This window comes from Anas acuta, chromosome 5 (assembly GCF_963932015.1).
Source record: "Anas acuta chromosome 5, bAnaAcu1.1, whole genome shotgun sequence".
Classification (NCBI taxonomy): domain Eukaryota; kingdom Metazoa; phylum Chordata; class Aves; order Anseriformes; family Anatidae; genus Anas; species Anas acuta.
Window position 1 is genome coordinate 6,392,191 of NC_088983.1, and position 24,878 is coordinate 6,417,068.

Genomic DNA, 24,878 nt, shown 5'->3' on the forward strand with positions numbered 1-24,878 from the left:
CCAAGTCTGGATTGGATTTCTTTCAGCAGAAGGCGCTTTGCCTGAGCTGACAGTCCTGGGGCATCCTCACTGAGGGGTAAATGTTAAATTTTCCCTGTAATTTCCCTGTAAATTTTCCCTGTAATGCACACTCCAGTGCCTGCCATGCGGTTGGCACGCTGACCAGCCAGCCTCCCAGCATCCAAACACAGCTCACATGCATTTACCAGTTGGGCATCATGAAAGTAAATAACCATCACAATCCCTTCTGGCTTCTGGCACCTCGGGAATGCCCCAGAGGAAGACAAATGAAATATTTTCATCCTCTCCTACCAGGAGTCCCCAGACGGAGCCGGGCATCTGCAGCAACAGGGGCGGTGGTGGGGCAAGAGGCTGGCGATGAGCCCCGTGCGTTTGTCGGGAGCCCTCCTGCGTCCCTTGGCCAATGTCAGCAGAAGTTGCTCTCGTTAAAAAAGTGTGAGGAATGCATCAATGGCAACTCTGCTAACAGCGAGCAGCTGTTCTGGTGATGCCCTCCAGAGATGTGGCTCCTGCAATCTGAGCTGCTCCCTTTTTCCACACACAAGTAATTTCCAAAAATATTTATCATGGTTTTGATCTTTGCCTGAAACTGAATTTTCTTTTCTATGGCTGGAACAAAATTCCTCTGGATTTGGAAAGACTGAGGCTTTTCACTCACCAGATGAGGGTGTTCGCATATAAAATGATGAGGCATCTTTTCCCTTCGGTTCGGTCAGAGATGCGAAGTTGGTCAAAGCTTTAAATCTTATTTAAGTAAATCTAAAAGTCTTATTTAAGCATTCATCTCTTGACACTGGGTGTTACGTGCCCACATCAGGGTAGCTACAAAGTTTAATATTTTCGTGAGCTTGAATAGATTGCAAAGCTACAATGTCTAGCAATATACAGAGACCTTTAAAATATCACCGAGCAGTATCAATGCTGAATTTTTATCCTTTCTTTCCTTACTTTTAAAAAGTGTGGTCGCCTGGTTTTAATGTTGCAGCAACAGCTTGGGGCATAGAAACAGCAGCGTGCTGTAGCTTTGGAAGTTGGAGTGACTCACGGCTGACTTGGGAACTTTCTCCACCACGTTTTGCTTTTGAGGCACTGTCACTGGAGCATTACTAGCAGCAGCCCCTCTGGGCTCATCAGTAGCACAGAAAAAGGCCACGACTCTCTCTTCTCATCACAAACACAAAGCCTTTTCATTGGAGGACTTGAGCTGCTTCTATTTCAGCCTAGCCCCATGATAGCACTTCTCAAGGACTTGCATCTTCAATTTTCTTACCCACTTTCTGCAGCTCTCTAAACAAAAATAGCCACGCTACTGCTTCAGGAAGGTCATTGTCCTCACCCAGAAATTTAATTAGCAGCTTTCCCTTTCTGCTGACTATTTCTCCCCCCGTTTAGTTAATTTTAACCCAGTGTCCCACACTAGGAGCCTTCAGCTCCCAGTTGAGGGAGTAGATAAAGACTTCGAGTGGCCCCCGGGACCTGAAGCTGAGCAAGTGCTCACCAGTGGGAGCATTACACCATGGAAAGCTTCCGATCTCCCGCTGCAGACAAAATGTCTATGCAAACAATCCTGCTACTTTCCCAAATTCCCGCGTGTCACAGATGTGAAGGTCAGTTGCTGGAGGGGAAGCCAGGCTGTTTTGGGGGAGATCATCGTGGTCTGTCTTTTTTGCTGCTGCTGCTAATTTTTGTGAGCACCATAGAACACAGTAGAAAATTGAAACTGTGTGAAAGATCAACAAATCAGTGTAGAATGTCATGCAGCAACATCTGTTAACTTTGGCTCTATCTCATATCCTCCTGACCCCTCCTTTCCAGCCACAAGTCTCCTGTTTTGTGAGAGCTCGGAGTGATAGGGACTTGGAGAGGGGGGGGAAAAAAGCCTCGCTGTTTCTCAGTGGTCTGAAGGGCTTGCAAAAGTACCATCTGGAATTAAAATCTTATGTTTGTGTGTTTCTGTATTTTTAGTTATGAAACAAATGGGAATTTGCTGAATGAATTAATTGTATGGCACTGTAAAAGTCGTATCTTGAGGGCCATTATATATGGGAGTTTACAAAGCCTGCAGAGAGAAATGAAAGTGGCTTCTCTTTCTAATTAGGGCTTTCAGGAAATCATTGATTACAGAATCTAATAGCCTTGCTCAGAGACATTTGTTTGATATTACTTCTGATAAATGAAATTTTTACCTAATAATAATTTTACTAGTGGCACTGGAAGCAGCTGCTTTCTCTAACACTAAGCTTGCCTTCAGTAAAACTTTCATTTTTTTTTTTCCTACCATGTCCAAATAGTTACAGCTAATGAAACATTAATTCTAAACTGTAGATCACAGTAAAAAGTTTAAATCGTGAAGAATTGAGTGGTGTAGTAGACAGCATGTCCTTAATGGGAATGGTCTTTGTCCAGACCAGCTTAATGGTGTACACTTGTTCTTGCAGTGCATCTAAAAAAGAAGTCTAAACAAAACCTGGACCTGCTCTGTAGCAATTTTTACCATATATTTTCTTTTCTTTAACAGGGTCAGCATATTTCGTTAGCTCCCATCCAAAAGCTAGAGGAAGCTTTGTACGAGTATCAGCCTCTGCAAGTGGAGACATATGGACCACAAGTTCCAGAGCTGGAAATGCTGGGAAGGCTGGGGTAAGTAACGCTGCAAGTTTTAATTCCCATTTCACAGGGCTGTAGCTGGGACTGTTACCATCTTCACTTTGCCAGGATGTAGGGGCTTTTTTTCTTGTGTGTGTTTTGTTTTAAAGGATCTTAATGAAATATTAGACTTCCTGCCCAACCAACCAACATTTTGTTTGGGTGGATAAGCTAAAATTTTTGGTCCTCAAGCCTTTATAGATCTATTGAGAGCTGGACTGGATTGCATTAGTGTTTTTAAGGTTGTCCTTGGCAGTCGCAGTGAAGTAGCTGTTCATTTTCAGTTGCACGGTATTAAAAAATAAATAAATAAAAATCTGGGGCCTAATTTACCCAGCTGTAAGCCAGTAAAAATATTAAAGTTGGGCCTTTTGCCACGGAAAAGGGTAGATTTACTTGTCGACTGCTGTCGACGGTCAAACTGCGTTTGTGAGAAATGAAGCACAGAGCTTAACGTTGTCAAAAAGCATAATGCAGGGCTGGTCCAGCAGCTTGGTGGCATCACAGTGCGCAGCCGTGTTTGGAAGGGAGCCTGCCGTGCCTGAAAAATGGAGGCTGGGAAGGCCAAAAGTGACACGTCTGCTTGCTGGAGGGTGTTCACAGCTGAAAAGCCACCTGAAAATGCCCAGCCGCTGGGATAGGGAGTGTCCCTAAACTGGTTGTGGTTGGGCTTCCAAGGTCACAAGCACCTACAGCAGCTGGAAAATGATGGGGCAGAGTGAACACGCAGATTGGCAAGGCAAGAAAGAGTTTAAAAATAATAATAAATGTGTATCTTTGCCCCTGTGGGGAAAACTGAAGCCAGAAAGTACTGAAGAAAGTTGAGACACTTGGAGGATGCAGATTCAGAGACCACTGAAATCCAAACAGGAATCCTGTTTAGTTTGGTGGCACAGGCAGAACTGCCTCTCACACAGAAAATGCTAGAGGTAGATGGACTTCTTAAAACAAACAAGCAACCTAATGGTGCTTTAGAAAATTGAAGGCTGTCTGGAATTGAGATTGTCTCCATTTTTATTGTTTCTTTGTCCTCCTGGTGCCTGTAATTTTTATTATCTGATATCAGGCTTCTGAGACCAAATATTAATTAGCAGTTTAAACTTGGGCAGAGCCAGATTCAGCCTTCACCACCTGTTTGGATGGAGCACAGCTGTGAGGGACCTCCGGGGCGATGGGAGCCTTGGGGCCCTCTCAGCCTTATCGCAAGTGAAACAGCTTGAGGGGAGGAAGATGGCTTGTACCAGGAGAGTTCCCAGCCTCTGTCCCTTTGTACGTGTCCCCATAAGGTGAGTTCTGGCACCAGGATCAGGCAGGAACCCTGACATTTATCTGACCCATGGCTCTGCCTTGGAGTCAGCCTTACACAGCGCTGTGCCATCGCCCTGTCTGCGTGCCAGCATCTTCGGAGCAGGGTTTGCAAACAGCACTCAGTCTGTTCCTGGAGGTTCACGTGCCTCGTTTTACCTCTCTGAGCCCGAACAGCCCTGGTTGTCTGCTCCGACCCTGCAGGTGGTGAAAGAGTTAAGAGCAGCTGGGTGGCTGTGGCGGCGAGGGGAGGCATTCGGTGAGGGGAGGCACGCGGTGCCCAGCGGAAGAGTTCTGCCGAGTCCTGAGGCTGTTTGCAATTCCAACACAAACACATCGACGCTGTGGGTTCCCAGCTGGTACGACTCTAACCCTATTCCATTGGGTGTCTGAAATACCTTAGACCATGCAAGGCTATTCATTTATATATATATTTGTGTTTCTGTGTTTATATGAACTCATGCGCATTTCCTGTTGATGAATGCTTAACTAATGTGCTTTGGTCCCTGGTTTGGGGTTTTTGCAGGCAGCTGCATACAGCTGCCTGAGAGAGGCAGAAGAGCTGGGCACAACGTTAACCACTCCCGCTAGATTTTTAGTTTCCTCTTACTTTGGACTCATAAAGACAGGTTAAATCTAAAAGACTGTAGTTTTCATTCCTTCTTCTTCATCATCCCCGCTTCCATCATCTTTCTGTAAGAAAGGAAGAAGTTTTCCATAGTCCATCCAAATTTGTGAGTTTTTGCACAGTTTGACCGTGCTGTCGTTAGTTGTAAAGTACAGCAACATTTCGTGTTCTTGTCACCAGTTTTGCAGAGGCAAGTTTGGCCATTTATTACTGCTAAGTGGTTCCCTCAAATGTGCAGGCTGCTATCATCTGAGCTTCTGGAGCCAGACTGTTGCAAAGACAATGCCAACCTGGAGACTTTCAGTAATCTGGAGACTTTGAATTCTCATCTGGCAACATAATTTATTGACATTTTTGGTAAGATACAGTTTATCTTCAAAACACCCAACAGAATGAGCTTTTTGAATATTCAGACCTTAACCTCTTACCTTCTGCAAGACTTACTTTAGGTTGCAGCATGAGCGTTGCTATTCCTTTCTTGGTAAACTGCTGCAATGGAGGAGACAGCTGGCAAGAGCAAGAAAAAGGGTGAATCCTTAGGGGATCATCAAGAACATTTGCTAGGATTTTTTTTTAATTAAAAAACTAGCTTTATAAGTTGACTTGTGTTATTTGTCCATGAGAATTTTTTTTAAAAGACACTGTGTGCAGTCCAATAAGCTGATTCTGGGTCCTCCCACTGCTCTTCTATATGGATTTTGCATGTTTTGCAAATAAGGAAATTACATTCAAAATGTTTTTAGAAGCTTGTTTTCAGTTTCTCCTGGGGCTGTACATTTTATTTTATTCTGTGCACTGCAGAAAAACATTAATAGCCATATGATTTTTTTTTCTTGCTGTTGTGTTGCAAGTTTGACGGTAATGAAGGAAAATCTTTTTTCCTTTTTTTTCTCCAATACAAATGAGAGGTACTGTGTGTAGGGTTTTGTATCGTTTGTGTCCCGTCCCATTCTTGTGCCCCCCTTCATTTTTTCTTCTTTTTTATTTGTTTCATATTTTTTGAAAAAAATATGTAACGATCCAGAATTGCACTGCTTTCTAGGAGCAATGTGTGTCACACTAACTTACTAAAGGCAGTATTTAACCTTCTGGCAGGGGGAGTGAGACTTCCTCAGTGTGATAGAGGTTCCTTTGCCTGTGTCTGTGGGGTTTTAGCAAGGAAGTCCCTTGATGGTCCTGCAAACACCACTGGGTGCACTGCATCCAGGTTGGTGACGATTTGCTCTTGGTGGCAAAGAGCACGTCAGGCGTGCAGCTTGTGAGGCCAGCTCATGCCCGCCTGCACTTCTCAGATGGAAACAGGGCTTGAAAGGAAGAAGCAGAGAAGATAGCTACAAGCACCCAAACCTGTGGTGATGTCCTTGGAGAAAAACTGGGTCTGGGATCGTGGTTTTTTACCCATCCTGCAGGGAGGCCCTACAGCTGCTCTGTGGCCTATGATGCCCAATAGCCCTGTGTCTGTGCGACTTTTGTTGCTACCCCAAATTACCCAAATATTTGGTGACATGTTGGGAAGCCCCAGGCTTCTGGGTGGGGTTGAAGACAACTTGCTGAGGGGGTAGTGTTCGGAGAGCCTGTCTGATTAAAGGCACCGCTGGTGCTTCTGTGGTCACCAGAAGCTGTTAGATCAGTGTCATTTGACTAAACTGGGGAACATCTTTTAGTCCTAATCAGTCCCAAGTCTGTTGAACTGCCCAAGCCATTGCAAGGCTGTTTGACCTACCACAACTTGCCAGGGAGAGAAATTGTGTGGCTGAGAAAGACCAAGAGCACCGGGATGCTCAGGCACTCGCTGCCATTGCTTTACCTCAGGTTTTCATAACAGGAACCAAAGAAGGTCTGTCTTCTGTTTTTTTTTTCTCCCCCTTTTTTGTTTTTGCTAATGTTTTAGCTGAGCACACTGAATTTGTGTGGTTAGAGGTCTGGAATAGATAGGATTTTTCTTACTGCAAAACAGAAGAAATGAAAAATAAAACAAACTCCGTCATGCCAAGTAGTGAAAGAGCAAAACAGGATGGGGGTGGAAATGAGTTGCCTTTATCCTGTGAATAGCTTTGTTGATTTAAAAATATATGCTTGTTATGTAGTTTTGATTTCAAACAAACAAACAAAAAACAAACAGAAGTTCAAAGTGATGTTTGTTTGAGGTCCTGAAAAATGTAAAGGCATTCTTGGGATTATTGGGACGCATGTAGAGCCAGCGGGAGCTGCCGCAAAGCATTCTCACCGAGTGCTTACTGTGAATCAAAAACCTGCCTATGTGATGAACATTTTGGGAAAAGATGGGTGAATTTCATGCCTTAAAGTTTAGGAGCGGTCCTTGTAATCCAAAGGCCTCTTCAGCACAGCGCCCGTCCTGCTCGTGCCATTCTCACAGCCTAGAGGTAATTCACAGGTATGAGTTAAAATTTCTGTTAGCACTCAGCATAAAAATCCTCAGCCTTAACAGAGAGCTCTTGTGCAGACCTTGTAAACAAGTCAAGCCTGCTCCGTTTAAAATAAAATGTTTGCCTACTTAGCTTTGTCTGCAGAGATGCCTCCCCACTATATACATCTGCATATGACAGTTGAGTTTGCTCCAAAAATATCTGCTTTTTCTGTAGGGAAGAACGGGACTTCCCTTTGATGTATCGGCTTGTTTTCATCTCTCACCACATTGTGAGGAGCACCCAAGTTATTTAGCGTGTTGTTTAAGAATGATGCAAAAGTAAACGTCAGCACCAAACACTAACGAGGGTAGGTGAAGTACCTTCTTTGTTAATTTAAAAGTTAAACCGAAGCAAAATGCCATCTTGAGAGTTAAGTTCTGGAGGAAAATCAGAGCTCTGTAGGAAGTTTCTACGTAGAATGAGCATGTTTTAGCCCACTGTGTGTGTTATAAGGAGCAACTGGATTGATCCGTTCCTTTTTTCCCTAGCGTAGGACAGCTCAGTCATTTCAAATTCTGAGTCAAGATGAGGAGGCTGGATTTCATATCTGTTACAGCTTTGTTAGCATTTAATTTTTAACCTTCATTTCAAGTGGAAAATTTCTGCATATTTCTTTGTTGTACAGTGTTGTAGTGTAATTCGAACCACATGTAGAGTGCTGGCACTTAATCCAGAAACGACTAGTGCAACTTCTTCGCTGTCAATCACTGTGGTATTTTTTTTAAATGAGGAATAGTGAGGATGCTCTCCAAACTATTGAACCACTGCTGATCAGGTCTTCGGCTGGATTACTTTTTGATAAACCTCTGTCAGTTTCTGTGTTGCAGACGATATGGTAAAATAACCGAGAATTGATTTTGAATGGGTGACAGGAACACTGGGCTTTTAAAGTTGTAGCAGGTGATTTTTCACGTCAGCTCACTTTGTGATTGGGGTATGCTGGTATTTCTTGAATCTTGGAAAAGGAAAAAAGCCACAAATGAAGGACTTATTTGGTCCGTCTTGGCCCATTGATTCTGAACACTGAATTCATTCTGCTCCTTTAAATAGAATATCGTTTCTCAATAAGCTCAGCAGTCAGAATCAAAAGATTGAGTAAGAGCAAGGAAAGCTTGTCTTGCTTTGGAGCGTACCAAGAAGGCTGTGTTCGTTCTTACAGGAATTCTCTTGGCTACCAAGGCATATGGTCTGAATTTCCCAGTGTCTTCTGTTGCAGGGCCTGATCCTCTCTTCTTTGAAGTCAGTAGAAAGATTTCTATTGGCTTTGCTGACTTTTGAAAAAGACACTTAATGAATGAGAATTGGCAGGTAAGAAGTGGTTATTGCTTTACTGACACGATGCCATTTGCATATAGCCTGTTAAAGTCAATTCTTATTTGTTGATTATACCATAAGTAATTGAATAAAGACTTATGAATGGTGGTAATAGCACTCTGTGGGTACATTTTTTTGAATAATGAATATGGATGAATGTGCTGTCTTTTTCAACGGAGGATGGAACAAGGAAATAGACCTTTGTCTATAATCTTAATTTGCTTTGATGTAGAAACTGCCTTGTATTGTTTTTGCATACAGCGATCCTGCAGGCTTCACCGTAAGATTTTGGAAGGATGCAAATTTTACACGGAGTAGGTAGATTAGCACTGATTTTTTTCCAACTGAATGGAAATTGAGCAAAGGAGCGCAGCCTCTAGTAAGTCTGAGATCTTACTGTTTAAGAAATCAGTTTTCTGGCAAAAATGTCTATGAACATTTCAAACGACACCCTAAAGTATATGGTGTTTTGCATGGAGCTCTTCTGTCAAGGTCATTAGCAATTGAATATATTAAAAGTGGACTGCTTATGAAACGGAGAGTTTCACTTCCTGCCCGCCCACCTGTGGGTATAGTGTGGGTTCTGTAACTGTAAAAGGTCTCGGGAGGGTTATAAAAGCAGAGAATATGGAAAATATATAAAGAAACAAAGAAGGAAGCCTGCACACACCATGTCGTTTCTTATATTTAAAGTTGGCTGTAGCTGTATATGTACCACTAAATTAACCTCAAAAGCTGGCCATGACAGCAGAATGTCCATGGTGATTGTTTTTGTTGGCGTTTGGCTTCAAAATTAACTCATCGATCTAACATGAGGCTCTGTGCTCGGAATACTGGCCTGGTAATGTTTTTTTACTTTTTCATGCAATCATGGAAAAAATATGTTTCTGCTCGAAGCAGTTGTCAAACAAGCTTCTTTCATCGACAATCAGACACAGGGCAGCTGAGTAAGGCTGTTTAGTCTAGAATAAATACTCAAGAGATTACAAGGTCGCTGTAGGAAATGTAATTATACCATTTATTCCAGAATAGTCTTTTTGTAGTGTGGGCTTGCAGAATACTAAATCATGCTGTTTATTAAAGTACGTGCAATATTAAATAGAAGTATCTCAGAGCCTTAACCTAAGGAAGAAATAATAATTGTCTGGCAAACTACTACAGGATTAACTAGCAACTATGTAAAACTGCTTGCAAAAACTCGGGATGGTAACCTTGGTTTTATTGCTGAAGGTTGGTAGGAGGCAAACCCGGAGCCCTCTCTGCAGGTGTAGAGGCAGTGCTGCAACGCAGGCAGCTGAAACAGCAGCAGGCAAAGCTGCCTGATGATGGATTGCAATGCGGCAGGAGGCATCCTGCGAGTGTGTGGGCCAAATGCCCTGAGTTTTGCACTCTCGTGTCTCACCAAATCAATGTCTTTTTACTGCTAGCTGCTTAAGCATACCTGATGGTCTGTGATCTGTGATAGATCTTATCTGAAAGCCTTCCTCTGCTTTCATCCTTCCCTTCATCCCCTACATTGGTATCACTTTTTATGTATGGTTCTCCTGTGACTTCATACGTCCGCAGACTTCACTCCTTCCCTGTTCTCCATCTGCTTCGAGAAGTAGATTTTTTGTGGAAGTTAAGGTTTAGATCTCCCAGTGCTTCTCTAAAGTTGTGGTAAGTTTGAGGCCAGTAATTTTTGTGCTCCGTGATCATCTTTACTTTCTTTTTCCTTCTTTGCTTCTCCTGCCCTCCACTGTGTTGCCTTTTTGAGTCTTTCTCTTACTCCTGTGCATTGGGAACTGTGCAGTTACTACAAGGAAAATGGTACATTTTGCACAGGCAAGTGATCTTCCCTCACTCCAACAGCAGGATGGCTTCAGTGTCCTCAGCTTTTGTGGCTCTTCCCAGGCCAGAGCCACAAAATACTTCTTGAAGCTCAGTGATAGGCAGCCTACAGAGGGAAGAACGCCTTGGGATGAGGAGCAAGAAGAGCAAAGTCAATTGAGTGATGGAGAGCATGGGAGGGCAGGGCTTGAAAGCTGGTGGAGGACTGTTGGTGAGAGGAAGAGCTTCTCCTCTTGATCAATATCTGAGAATCACCCTTGCTTTGTACTCCACGGTGAGGGACTGCAGAGATGTCATGTTAAGGAGTTGCTGTGGGGCAGCCCAGGCAAACACTGTCCAGCTTTCTGAAGGGCCTGTTTGGATAGCCTGATTTTTTAAATTCATTATTTACTCTCAGATGTAATTGAACTACAAAGGCGAGGAACATCCTGTTTTGAATTTGCCCTCCTAAGGCATTTGTGAAAATCCATTGAGTGGTAAAAATGCAAACATTTTTGTTTCAAGAGGGGTGAGTAATATATAATGGAAACAGTTGGACTGAATGGGACAGCCAGCAAAACAGACCCCTAAACGAGGAAAAGAAAGCCAGAAACGATGCATCTTCTTGACGCTGATGCTGATAAACAGAGCCGTAATGCAGCCTTCCACGTTCATGTACTAAATGGCTAAAAAGATGATTAATTACAAGCTTCCTGAAATGGCAGAGAGAAACATGGGAGAGCCTTGCATAAAGCTTCAAACAGCTTTTCAAGCTGTTGCTCGTGATTCTTCTTCAACCCCCTTCAGATAGCTTTGTTCAGCTTTATTCCTAGCGGGTGCAGTTTCTCACAGCGATCACAAGTCAACAATGTTTAAAGTTTGCCTGAAGAGCACAAAGTGGTTGGAGTGAGGGATCTCCTCCCAGAGGAGGATGCCATTCAACAATTCAGTAACCTCATTCATAAATTCGATTCTATGTATGTAACTGATTTCACACCCGATATGATGGAAGGCAAGATTTTTAAGGGCTGGGTTGGTAGGCTCAGCTTCTTAGAAACCACCCTGATGATCCCCAGAGTAGATCACACCAGAGAAACATTTTGGAAAAGTGGAACTGGAGGACTTTCCTGAGGGTTAATGGTATCGACCACGTCTGCTCACTTTATTTTTTTTCTGGTTACCTTCAAAACAAAAAAATTAAGCCAAGTCTTACAAACCTATCTGAGATGGGGGACACAGTTTGTGTCTCCCTCCATTCAGCAGTTTTTGCATCTGTTCACTGACTTCAGTCACAGTGCAGCAGCAGAAATTTCAGGGCATTAAGCCTGTAGATACTGTATGAAGAGGAGTGGTTGGGTCTGGAGGGGGACCCTAAAAGTGCCTTGGCTGACAAAAGGGCTGCACGGTAAGTGTAGAACCTACTGAGTGCCAGAGAAGCTGCACAGGAGTGAGATACCTCCTAAATGTCCTGCCTGACGAAGAAAAGCTTCAGTCCGAGCTTGCAAGCACCCACAAGACCAAGCTGTCGGAAGCCAGGCCAAATTAGTTGTGTATGGCACCACTTAAAAAGAAAGGAGAGGAAAACTGAAGCTCTTTGGATCTTTGAAATTGGAAGCTGTCCAAGGACAGGTAGAAGGTTATTAGCTCAGGCGTGTTTTGTATTTAGAGACTTGAGTGTGTTGGGGGCAAGGGGACAAAAGAGAGGCACCCGAGGCTTTGAAAAACCACCCACCCAAACACAGACCTCACAGCTGTTCGTAGCTTCGTGTGTCCCAGAGACCTTTTATTCATCACGGACGCTAATGACACGAGGTGCTTTGAATTCAGAGCCAGTGCTCGCAGGATGGGTGTCTGATCATTGGGAACTCTACATATTAGTCCTTTCTAAGCACCTTCTGCTTTCATTTCAAATCGGTGTTACGTTAAATGATGTCACTGGGTTACTCGGCACCCACTGCTATGCAGTGTTACGCAGAAAGCTCACTGGGATGCCGAAGCTGCCTCGTGGTGCAGTTGCAGCGCTTTGCCTTGGCCAGCAAACCCCACAGCACAGGCAGTGAAGGAGCCTGCTGCCATCCCGGGGCATTCAGCAGCACCCACTCGAGCTGAAAAAGGGAGGATTGACCCCCGAGCGCACAGCAGAAGATTGGTGCCACTAAACATCCACTACAGAAGCGATCATTAACTCAGCATTTTTGAAAATCTGCCTTTTCTTTTTCTCTCTAGGGCTATGTGTTTTGTGTCATGCTCTGTGGCTTTGATTTTTGTTTACCCTTTTCTTTTCTTTTTTTTTTTTTGGAGTGGGGCTACTTGCAGTGGGTTGAGGAAAGTACCCGCAATTAAGTCGGTTGGCTGCAGTTTGTGTATACACATTTAGGAACTGATCTTCATCATTTTGTTTTTAAAAGCTTTGGTAATGGTAAGTTGAAAACTGTTCTAGGTAAACAAACCGCGTTGTGCCAGGCTTCCAGAAAGGGCTGAGTTGTTCGCTTCTCGCTCTTCAAAACTGAGGCATTCGTGTTAGGCCGTGTCTGTAATAACGAAACAGCAGCTTGAGCATAATCGTGCTTCACAGATGAGCTATTGCTCGGGCTTCAAGGCAACGCCACCATGTTTTTGTTTCTTTGCCTAACTGGTATTAAATGTAAAAACATAAATCCTTTCCAGCGAGAGGAGAGGGGGAGATGGTTTTCATTTGGCATAATTTCCTGTGAGACGTGGTTCTAAACAAGGCCCATATTTACACAAGACAATACGGTTTTACATGTACTGGGATATCCAGCACACTTTAAAATTGTTTAGCCAGCCCTGGGTATTAAATACCTTCACAATAAATGTGTTTAATAAAAGTAGATGAAGTTTGAAATAATTTTTGAATAATTTTACAGTAGAAACACCAGTTAAATCAACCCCATTGCAGTAATAAATGTCACAAAAACAATTAATTATACTTGCTTGCCACTGCAAAATCAATTGTGTAACTGTTCTTTTAAAACTGACTTTTACATTACTAAATCCTAAACACTACACTTCTGTAACTTGTCAGAATCAGGTTTTGGTTAATAGATATTTTCAGTGATGTAATGGGAACTTCTGGCATGGAGTCAGAATATAATGGACTGTGATTAATGTTTTAATAAGCACTTTTCTTCTACTTATGATGCAGCAGTGAAATGGTTTCCTGCTTAGATTGATAGAACAGCAGGTGTGCGTACTTTTTTTTCTTTAAGAAAGAATAAGTTTTTCAATTCTTCGCCTCGAAAATATTTAATGTTTTTCCTTGAGTCAAACGCCGCTGATTTGGGTTTTTCAGTTTGTTTATTTTAGATCCAGCTATTGCTGATATTTGTCTTCTGGAAGTGGAGGGTGCCTTGGAAACCTTTTCAGTGCTTGAAATAATTGCTTTGCAAAAGAGGAAGCTCATTAGTTTAAAAAATAGTTTTGATATATTGATATTTTCTTCACTGAATGGATTTATTTAGAAATAGTGTTAGAGTAATTCAAAAGCGTGTGAGAACAGAGTATGGTGTTGAAAATATTAGCAGGTTAGATTTATTATTTCAGTTGATGTAACGCGCTTGCTTCATTCTTGGTTACTTTTGCACTGGAATGAGTTGTGTTTTTCTGTATTTTAAATATTTCTGGAAAAAAAAAGTCTATTTTGGACATTCTTTTAATGACCCAGCAGTTCAGATTTGTTTGCCTGGACAGTGTTTTGTGCTCAGGGATCCGATATGCAGCTGTCCTGGTGGGGAGGCGGTGCTGCTCCTAAGATGCTGCATCGGGTGAGCACATCCTCTGGGCTCTTCTTGATGTCAGGGGGTGGTTGCTCCCTTCTGTCTGCTCTTCCCGTTTGTAATTACCTTCTGTTGGAAATGAAGCAGTCTCAGTTCTTTCCTTCTCTGCCCTTGCAGGTAGCTGCTGACACGACAGACAGCTCTTTGAGAGGCATAGGGCAGCTAACTAAGATTTATGTTAGCTACACAGAGGGCAGCCACGTCGGGCTGCCTCTGCTGACAGCCCTGAATAGCTTCCGTCCTAAATCACAGCGTGGCTGCGGCTCGCAAGGTGAGCAGGGTCGTGGGCAGCATGTTGTGGTGTCAGGCTGGCAGCAGGGATGCTCATTCCTTGCTCCTTGCCTCCTGACTCCTCTCCAGCTTCCCGAGTACAGATGCTTGGGCAAGGCAGCCCTGGGGCCGGGCTGCAGAGAGCTGTGCAGGGAAGTGCTAAGGGAAAAGGGCCGGTGACTTTCCCTCCTGGGAACGGGGCTGAGAAATGCTCACAGCAGGGAGGGAGGTAGCCACAAATGTACCAGTGGTGAGGACTCAGGAGCATCCTTGGAGATCTTCAGAAGCCATCTGGGCATGGTCATGGACAACCTGCGCTGGGTGGCCCTGCTTGAGCAGCATGGTTCGACCAGGCAGCCTCCAGAACTGCCTTCCAACGTGAGCCATTCTGTGAACTCTGTGGAAAGAGGAGGTCCCATCTCTTGGGTACTGCTGGCATTGGTCCCGTAGGCACTACTCCAGGCACCTCTGCTCCTGTTTCAAAATAGCAAGTGAGCCTTTCTGGAGGGATAGAAGTGGAGCTGTGGTCCTGACTCTAGTGCAGTGACTCTTTTCTTTGCTCTGCAGTCTGTTAACATTTATTGAGATTCATAAGAGGTAGTTTCTCCATCTCTTTATTCTTTCACCCCACAGAGGTGGGAATCTTACTGATCCCTCCGTTCTCAGGAGCATCAATCTATGCTTTAATTTTTCTATCAGCTTTGGAAAAAAATAGTGGATATTACCATATTCACATTTTTTGTACTTACTGGGAATTTCCCAAAGAACCTCTATACCTTGGTTTTATGCCAGCTCCGTGTACTGGGGTAGCATCTGCCTTGCACCAAGTATTTGTATTTCCTTTATTTGCTACCACTGTGTTTTAGCTCTCCCTTAAAACGATTCAGAAGGTGAGTGCTGGCTGCTATCTTTATTCCCTGACGCTTTTCCAGAATTCATAAGGAAATGCTTGTGCATAAAGCCAAAAAAAATCTACACCTCTTCTCCCCTTCCTGTCATTAGAAGGTTCCCTGTCTCCTCCTCCTCTTTTCACATCGAGGCCGTGATCGATTGGGCAGACTTCTTCGCTCTGTGGTCGCTGATTCCGTTAGTTGTCAAAAAGTATTCCAGAAATGAGAGAGAAGGGGAGATCTGGACTCTGAGGCCATCTCAAAACTTGGAAACATAAAGGCTTTGCTGTTCCAGACTCTTCAGAGCGCAGTTAATTTTGGAATGAAAAGTCCTGCAGATACCGAGCCTGCAAACAAATCTGAAATAGGCAAAGAAAATCTTGCCTTCTTTTTTTTTTTCTTTTTTTTCTTATTCCATGGGCTTGAAAAATTTACACTGAACTTGCTTGTATATTGAAGGTGAGAGGTTTAAAAATAAGTGTATGAATTAAAGTCTGACATGGATCTGACGGAGGGCATTTGTAGTGGCGTTGGTGGGAGCAATTAGGCTGATCACTGGGGTAAGAGGCTGGCCAAGTTACCAGGGATGAGGCTTTTCTGGGAGCTGTTGCTAGTTGACTTTCCTGTGTTTCAAAACAGAAATGCTGAAAAATCATCTGGAGCTATCTGGTAAGATCAACTGCCCGCATGTACTGTGGTAACAGGATTTACAGGCTGTTTGCCCTGAGATATTTAGATCAGAATCTGTCCCTAAGAAGAAAATCAGTGGCTCTTAATGCTATTTTTATCCCCTTAGAAAAATAATCTGTGAATGAGGGTAAAGTATGTGGAGATGCCAGTACTATTTCATACCTTCCTCGTGCACGTGCACACCTCTTGTTTCAGTGGGAGCGATGGGGGGGGGGTATGGAAATGGAAATGGCATTTTTACAGCAAGAGGCTGTGGTGCAGACCTCAGGAGAGGCAGCAGGTTTCACCACCCTGGTGCTGTAAGCGTGAGAAGGCTACTGTAAGCTGCAGCAAGGGTCATAGAAACATTAAGGTTGGAAAAGACCTTCAAGATCATCTGGTCTAACCACCACCCTACCACCAATGTCACCCCTAAACCCTGTCCCCAAGCACCAGGCCCAACCTTCCCTTGAACACCCCCAGGGACGGGGACTCCACCACCTCCCTGGGCAACCCGTCCCAATGCCTGCCTGCTCTCTGAGCAGAAATGTCACCTCATTTCCCACCTCAACCTCCCCTGGCACAACTCGAGGCCATTCCCTGGTCCCCTCACCAGTTACCTGTGAGCAGAGGCCGACCCCCAGCTCCCCACCCCTTCCAGGTACCTGCAGAGAGCACCGAGCTCTGCCCTGAGCCCCCTCTTCTCCAGACCAAACAACCCTCAGCCTTCCCTCACAGGACTTGTGCCCCAGGCCCTTCCCCAGCTCCGCAGCCCTTCTCTGGACATGCCCCAGGGCCTCCATGTCCTTCTTGTAGTGAGGGCCCAAAACTGAGCACAATACTCAAGGTGCGGGTCAAATCTTCACCAAATTACACGTCTGAGCTCCTTAGGGACCTTGGTGCTTTGGTTCATTATCCGTAAAATGACAGGGAATGGCTGCTTTGAAATGCCACCGTTTGGCACAGGGAAGTGCCTGCTCAGCCCAGAAGAGGGGATCACGTAAGCTGCCATGGCTGGGTGGAGGTGGTAACAGGCTACTGGTGTTTTCGAAGAATAGCACATGCTGTATTTTGGCCTGCTTTGAGGGATGGTTATTTGCGACAAACCCCAGTGTTTTGTTGATTCATGACTTATATTTTGTTTTTATTCAGCATTTTTTGCCCTTTCTGAGGGCTCCAGCAGCTGAAACAGCACAGTCTTGCCACACAGCAGTTTCAGCTGAGTCTGGTGTTTGAAATGGCAACACTGCTAAATGTTTGGGACTTGTTTTTAAAACAGCGTTTGAGCTGCCAGTTTCCTTAAGAAAGCAAAAACAATATGTAAAGCAAGAAATACAAATAAAGGAGAGGCTTTAAAATACTTTTGATGTTTGAAACAAAACAAAAAAATAAACAAGCTAAACAAAAAGGGTTCCAAAAACATGCTAAATTTAGTGCTTTTTTAAAGTAATGAGCAAATGTCATCTAAATAGGTGTGTGTACACCTACCTTCCCTTCACCTTCTTTCCTCCCTCCTTTTTCCCAACTCGCATCTGAATTAATAGTTTACATTTTCTTTTAATGAACTGTTTCTAAAAATTTTGCTTTTCCTCCGGCAAAGGGCTTGGATGCTCCCAATGGAATAGCTACCACGTGCTGGGGGGGAATGAGAGCCCCCCAAAACTCACCGCTTCCCTGCAAAGTTCTGAAGGCACTGCAGTGGCACTGTTGGTTTCCCTCAAGAAGAGGGTGATGAAGAACAACCGCCCTGGAGGCACGCTCTGTGCACCCAGAAAAGCTGTAATTCCTGCTGGAATTACTTGTGTGCGTGTGCATGCATACATGTACATCTGTATATCATTTTACATTTACGAAATAACTCATTGCTATTATTGCTGTTGTGTTATTAGGTGTTCCTGTAGGCATGTCAACGCGTTGACTGTTTTAGCAGCTACAGATTAAGATAGGTGTTTTGCCCCAGAAGACAGAAGGGACTGCTCGGAGAACTTAATTCAGCAAAACGGTTTGAGCACTGAACAGATGAAAGTGACACTTTCTGGGGCAGCTAGTTGAATGAGGAGTTTGTCTTGCTGGTTTTAATGAAATGTAGGCCCTAACTTGATTTGAAAAACATACTAGCTAAGGATAATAAGAGCAGAGGAGGAAAGGTGTTGGGAACGTGGTGTATAAAAGGATGCATCAACGCATGGGGCACAGCAGCAAAGGCACGGTAGGCAGAATAGATGCAACATGCAGGGAGGGGGATCAGATCTGTTCCTATCACAATTCCTGTATAACTTCTGTTAAATCAGGTAAGCTAAAATCCTCAAAGGCAGCTAAGTACCAAATACCTTTGGAGTTTGGCATCAGTCCATACATAAATCCTTCTTTCTCTATCCCCCATTCTCCCGCTTGGCACTATTTTGTGTACATACCCACCTCCCAGGCTGCAGAAGCAACTGGAGAGTGTTTTGTAAGTTGGCCACTGTCATCTCTTTTGTTTCCATTATTAATTCATTTATGTAGAGCTGTGTCTTGTGTGACCTATGTTCTTTGCTCCTGGCTGCGTGACCTTTGCTATTAAGCTGTCTGTAGTAGGAAGAAGTCAGTGTTGGTAAGTGCTACGGATTAGTCTGAATAATTTATCTGTTTTGCCAGCCCCCTCAGATTTTGTGACAGCTGCACGCTTTACAAGCAGCAATTTTTATATCTTCTTTCAAATAGTAGATGAAAGTTGTTGAGTTATCACTGAGATAAAATGAGATCCCTGCAGGGAAAATAGCTCATTGGGTAACAAATGTCCATTTATACTTATTTTTTGTGATCTATCAGTGCAAAATGTGCTTAAATATATTTGAGTAGCACCTACGAAGTAATTCTGAATGTGGCATGTTCAGGAGAAAAAAAACAAAAGCCGACCTGTTTTTGGTTCAAACCTAAAGGTGAACTTTATCTTTCGTTTTTGTTGAGGTGTGTCACAGAGATATGTTGGGTCTTGGGAGGAAGAAATTTGAGACCGGTGTTGGCTAAACAAATGTGTGGGGCAGCGTGGAACAGATTCGCCAGCAGTGCAGTAAATGGACAGGGCATGGAGTGGGAGCTTTGGCGCTCTAGTGGGGTTAAAGGACAATAACTCAGAAAAGATATCTAAATCAGGAAGAAGACTTACAGCATTCCTAATGAAATCTTACTAAATAGTTTTTTTTTTTCTTGGAAAAAAAAAAATTTTTTTTTTTTTGCAAAAGTGAGGAATTTGCATAGATTCAGGTTTAAACCCTCTTGTAAAGAGTTACAAGGAAATAGTCTAAATAGTCTTACTCATGGTAGAGTGTGGGGCTGTGTTCGAGACAGCTTCCAGGGCAGCTTGGACTTGTCTGAGCTCCTGCATATGTTGGAATAACGCAGAGGTGGTCTGGCAGAGCCAGCTTGGCTGTGTTTTTTTGTTCTTCTGTGGCTCCAGCTCACAGAACCAATGCAGCACGAGAAGTTCTTCGTCACGGGTGGGATTGAGTGCCAGCATCACATTAGTCTACAGCAGGTTTGTGCGCCAAACTATTACTTAAGTCTTAGAAAACCTCCATAGCAGTTGTGTGGCAGATAATGCAGTACTTCTATGTAGCTGCTTTAAGTGAACTTACTAGCAGGCTCATCCTCCTGATGAGGGAAATCAATGCGGTCCTTTGCTCCCTTCCCTTAAAACACGTTAGCAAACTGTCGGATGTGATGGTCTGTGCTACCTCGACCCACTCACTAGAAATTATTAGCTTTCTTTCTCTAGTAAACTGACTTTATTCAACCCCTTTTTTTTCCTCCAGAACTTCAGAGGGGTTTTGGTGAGTAGAATACAGCTTTTAATTTCAGAATAGACGTGTGCTCAAAGAGAAGTGACCATTTTTCTTCGATGAGGTGCTCTTCTTCTGCTCGGGGACTTCAGAACCGCCAGGCGTGGGTCTGCAGAGCCCCTGATGCTGTTCCCAGTTATATATCCAGTGAGAGCTCCCAGTTGCTGCTGGGGAGAGCTCAGCTTTTAACAGCCCATTCTCAGTGGAAATTCATTTCCTCGTAATTTTTTCAACACCTGTATCTACCTACCGTGCTGCCATCTATTCATTGGTGTTTTAACTGAAGACATGCAGTAAGCACACTGTGTGTGTTACCTTTCCCTGCTCTGCTGCCTTTAATTAGGAGGGTTATACATTGCTGTATGACAAACACAAACATTAGGTTGAGGATAATGGGAAATGAGTCTGGACTTGAGGAATAGTGGCCATAAAATGTGAAGTGGCACTTGGTTTAAGAATGCCAAAGGGTGGCATGACCTGTAATCTAATGACATCGTGTTGTATGGTGCTGCATAAAGCACTAATATTTTGTGTTCTTTTTTTAAAAAGCTTGGTGTACCATCCAGTGCCTATTTATGTAAAAGCATGGATATATCTGTTTATGGCTGCATGTCAAAGCAGTGAGCCACACCTTTTCTTATATTCCTCCTTATAAGAAGTTTTTATATCTCATATTACTGAGAAATTAAGCACTTTGAGAGCACGAAGTAGGGAAATCACCTTATTTAAAACTACCTTACTTAATTTTATACAGATGTTTATGATGATTGAAGACAAAATGATTTTCATAATGAAATAGCAAATTGCATTAAAAAGTTGAAACGATCTCAAGTAGTAAGATGCATTTCAATATTCCAGGGGAATGTACCATACTAATATAATAACCACTTGCAAAAGTCTTGCAGCTTTTTGGGTTAATGTAGCCATGGAACTTCCCTTTAAAGCACGGCAATTTCTTTAAAACCTGTTTGATCTGTCAAGTAGGTGTAGAAGCTTGTGTCAGGCGCTAAAAAGATAGCAGATTCGGCTCTGACAGATTATACAAATACAGTGAAGGTAATTGACTTAGCCAGGGGAGAAAATTCTTCCTCCCAATTATGTCAAATGCCAGACAGCCTTTCAGAGGTGGGGAGAGAAACATGCCTTAAGGACAATACTGACATAGTGCTTTTCCAGTAGGTGCTTTCTGTGCTTTTTATTTACTTAGTTTTGAATTTAAGCTTTCAGGGATAAAACAGTAAAAGGAGCCAGCTCAGCTGCATCTTTGCTTTGGGAGTCCCTGGCTTCATGTACCCCTCACCGTCTATGGTCCTCTAGGACTTTCTGCCTCTGTGTGTGAAGATATGAGCTTCCAGGACACTGTGAGGCAAAGAAGTCCTGAACTTCTTGTTTTTCTTCTGGTTTTAGTTGTTCTTCTGCTTCTTTGACTTCACATTGGTATGATTTAAACCCCTTCAGATGCTACAGATTTCTGTCACAGTCTGAGCTTTTAGTATTTGAAAGGCAAAGGAGAGGACTGGGCTGCTTATTTTGCTCTTTAATCCCTGCTCAGGATTATAGTTTGTCTCATATATGAAACTCTACAGTTTTTCTGTTCCAGCACCACATGATTCTTTAACAGAAGTTTCCTGTCAATGGAGGAGGAGCCAGAAAGGCTGCCACGATAGGGGTTATTGTTTGAAGGATAAAACTCAATTCTCTCCATTCTGACACCTTTTCCTCCCTCAATTCAGTTTTTGAGGGAGGAAACCAGTGGCGGGTTTTACCACTGCAACTCATAATAAATGGTGTTGCCCAGAAATGATGAAACCAATGCACGCTTTTATGTACAAACACATGGCACATCCAAAAAGGTATCTGCAGTGCAGTTAAAAGGGTCTGTGCCTCTGTGATATAAAGCTCGTGGGTAGTCACTGGGTGACCAGACTGCATTCCCTCTCTCCAGTAAGTACTACAGGTGGCTGCATGTTGCAGCAGAACAAAGATAAAACTGTTGTAGGAATTGAAGTTCTTACAGGCTAGGAAGATACATGACTGTCTGCTTTGTGTTAGGTTTCTGTCCACTGGGTAGATTTCTTTCTGACTGCGTGAGCCCCTGAAGTCATCAGGGCTGAGGGTGGTTGAATTTATTAACGTTGCAAGGTGATCAGCATTTTTCTGAGTATGCTGGTAAATCTTGGTTGTTTTTTTTTCATACCAGACTCCGTACGGTGATTGAAAGGTGTGTGGCAGAAAAGTCCATACTGCAAACTGCCTAGAAGTGGAGGATGACATCTTTTAAAAGAAAGAAATTAAATAAGATGTAAAAGCAACAAGCTGCTCAAACTGGCTTATTTTTTTCTTCTGCACTTGACTCTCTTCTTGCTAACTGTGGCAACACTATCACAGCTTTTCATTGTTTTGGTTTCTCCCTGTCAGTATAATGGTTCCAGCCCTTTCAGTGGCAAGGATTTCCATGCACTCTGTGGATTCCAATTTTTTACTCATCCTTTCATCTGGTTTTCTTGCCTTAAAAGTACAGATATTTTCAGATTGACACAATATTGATCACAGTTGCATTTGTTTAAATTTGAGGTTAGTTTACACAAGTCAGCAATGAAATTTAATGTGGCACTCTTTTGAACATCAGGCATTCATTATCTTTAAAATCATTTTTTGAGAACTTTATTCTGCCACTAAATGTGTTTTTATTAAAACAAGCCCCTTAGTATGCATAATTTACATTTGAAATAATGGTAAGTTTATTTTTTCACATTTCTTGGAATGTGCTTTCACTTTAGCTAAACATTCTATTTAGGGCATAATTTTAAGAATTTTTCTAATTATGACAGCAAATGTTGTAACGTTATAATTATGCCATAAGCATTCAATATTTTTCCATCATAAACTGGCTCTAATCCCAGTTCTGGAGTACAGCTTTCTCATTGCTCTCATCTCAAGTGAAGCTGGAATTTTGTCCGCAGAAATGGTTTGATAATAAAGTCCGTCATTTGGGTTAGTTACATATCAAAGCAGTTCAAAAAGAAAAGTTTATTTTTCCCTCTGAAGTCACAATTTTTTATTTTTTTAAAGAAAATTTGCTTTAAGAATTACATAAGCCAGCAGACGTTTGTTTAGAAATAGTCTTGGTTCTTGTCTTCATTGAAGTAGCACTCGTTTAACTATCTTAAACGGGAGCTAATGAAACCAAGACAATATATAAATGTTAATGTACCTGCTGCAGTGTGGATTTCAAAACAGGACCTAGAGGTGTACCCAGGGGACATACCAGCACCCACACGACTCAGCCTCTCCAGTGCTGCCTGGCTGATGGGAGTGAGGGCACCCAAAGCAAGTTTGCAGGTGATGTGAAATTCAGGGGAGCAGCTCATCACCAGGAGGCTGTGCTGCCCTTCAAAGGGACCTCGCCAGGTTGGAGAAACGGGCCAGCAGCCATCTCGTGAAGTTCAGCCAAGAGAAATGCAAAGTCCTGCACCTGGGGAGGAACAACAGCTTTGCAGAGAAGGCCTCAGGCACGCCAAGCTGACTGTGAGCCGGTAACGTGTCCTTGTGGGCCAGGCCAGCAGCCTGCTGGGCTGAGTTGGGCAGAGCAGGATGAGGAAGGTGGTTCTTCTCCTCAAGAGGGACATGGAAACAAACACTGGAGCCATCAAGGACTTAGGGTGCTATGAGGAGAGGCACTATATGAGGGGAGGATAAGGGAGCTGGGCCTGTTCAGGTTCTTTCACATCAAGGACTTCTAAGTTGGAATCTTCCAGAACGTGTCTGTCAGCAGAGAAGCTTCATCTTCTTAGTTACTTTTTGCAGAGGACTCAGTGATCGTCCATGGAAGTCTACAAGTTTCTAACGTGGTGTTTTGGATGCTATAAGGCATGAGTCGCCATCAGGTGTGGCCTTGCTGACGTGAAGCTGGTGGAGTTGTGCATAATGAGTAATGCAGCTGAGTCAACCTGAGGTTTCAGAGATAATACAGTTTTGAATCGGCTTTCTGTTCATTTACCACACGGGCGGTTTTATATTTTCTCTATTGAGTTTGAATATTCCAGGGAGAAAAAAGTGCTGACCTAAAAAGATATATCTGCTTGTAAAATGGGAGCAAATTGTCCTGCTGGTGTCCCCATCCCCTGTCTCTGCTCCTTCTGGACAGGGACTGCTGGGGTGGGGGGAGCCCTGGTGTCAGTACAGCTCTTCGTGTCTGAAGCACCTTTCTCTAGTTCATGTTCTGGGTACAGTACTGAACTTGGATAATGCATACCAGGCAATTAATCCAGTTGTGCTGTCTGTAGCAAAGTAAACGGTCTTTGTAGCAAAAAGCAAGAGTTTGTTGTGCCTTTGATCTATACAAAGTGCTCTGACGTGATGAGATCACGCTGATGAAGCACTGACTGGTCTTTCCTTGAGCTTTGTGTTCAGCTTTATGTAAAAGGAAGGAAAACCAGAATTGAATATTTGATTATTGTGATAGTGAATTTCAGTCAACAATTAGCTTGTTCTTCAAAGATCCTTAACAGGACTTGGTATTGCAATGAGATATCGATGAATTACTTCTTTAGTTTTCACTGAAAATGGATGTCTGTCAGCTTTTCAGTATGGGACAAGTTTTGCTTTCCAGATCAGCAATATAGACCACTGGCTTCCTTTTCAAAACTAATTCTCTTTATTGGTGTATTTGCCCACGTGTCTTGATTACCCTTCCAGTTACTACTTAAGAAGATGTGGGAAGGAGAACAACACTTGTTCCCTGAAGGTTGCTCTAAAACAGTCATTGCTTGTACGATCCTCGATGAATGAAGTATTTCCATACACCATAAAACTTTATCTGAAAGAAAGACTAGAGAAGTTAAAATAATGGTAAATATTCTGTAGACTAACTCTTGCAAGGGCTAAATAGCCTGGCCTTGATCCAGGAAGGCACTTAACAATGTGCTTAACTTTAAGCGCATTGAATATTCTTACTGGCATGAGTGAAAAATCAATGAGACTGCTCACATGCTTAAAATAAGACATGTGCTTAAGTGTCTTCCTGGACCTCAGCCAGAGATTCGGCAGGCAAGATGTGCTGAACTCTAATTGTGGGCAAAAGCTAGTAGTGTTTCATTTTGCTTGTCTTGTGTGTTTCTGAAGAATTCATTGATATTGTCTGTGTTTATTTTAATTGGCCTCCATTTCCCATCTAAGCCCTACCAACTCCAAAGCACCGGGAGTAAAATAGATGTGCAACTTAGGGTTGTCAAACAGCTTGTCAGGGATAGTACTTAGACTGTATATATTGCTATAGA

At 43.1% G+C, this 24,878-nt stretch overlaps 1 protein-coding gene across 3 annotated transcripts in view; it reads left to right on the top strand.

Annotated features, from left to right (window-relative positions):
- Window positions 1–24,878, top strand: part of MNAT1 (MNAT1 component of CDK activating kinase) — a 120,434-nt gene that overhangs the window by 81,683 nt on the left and 13,873 nt on the right. For 2 of the 3 annotated variants that reach the window (XM_068682475.1, XM_068682477.1), the window contains exons 7-9: window positions 2,540–2,661; window positions 3,777–3,953; window positions 4,177–4,198. In XM_068682475.1, the coding sequence (XP_068538576.1) occupies window positions 2,540–2,661; window positions 3,777–3,953; window positions 4,177–4,183 (306 nt within the window). In that variant the 3' untranslated portion in view covers window positions 4,184–4,198. Of the gene's footprint in view, window positions 1–2,539; window positions 2,662–3,776; window positions 3,954–4,176; window positions 4,199–24,878 lie in introns of those variants that run through there. The other variant, XM_068682476.1, reaches the window with a different exon arrangement.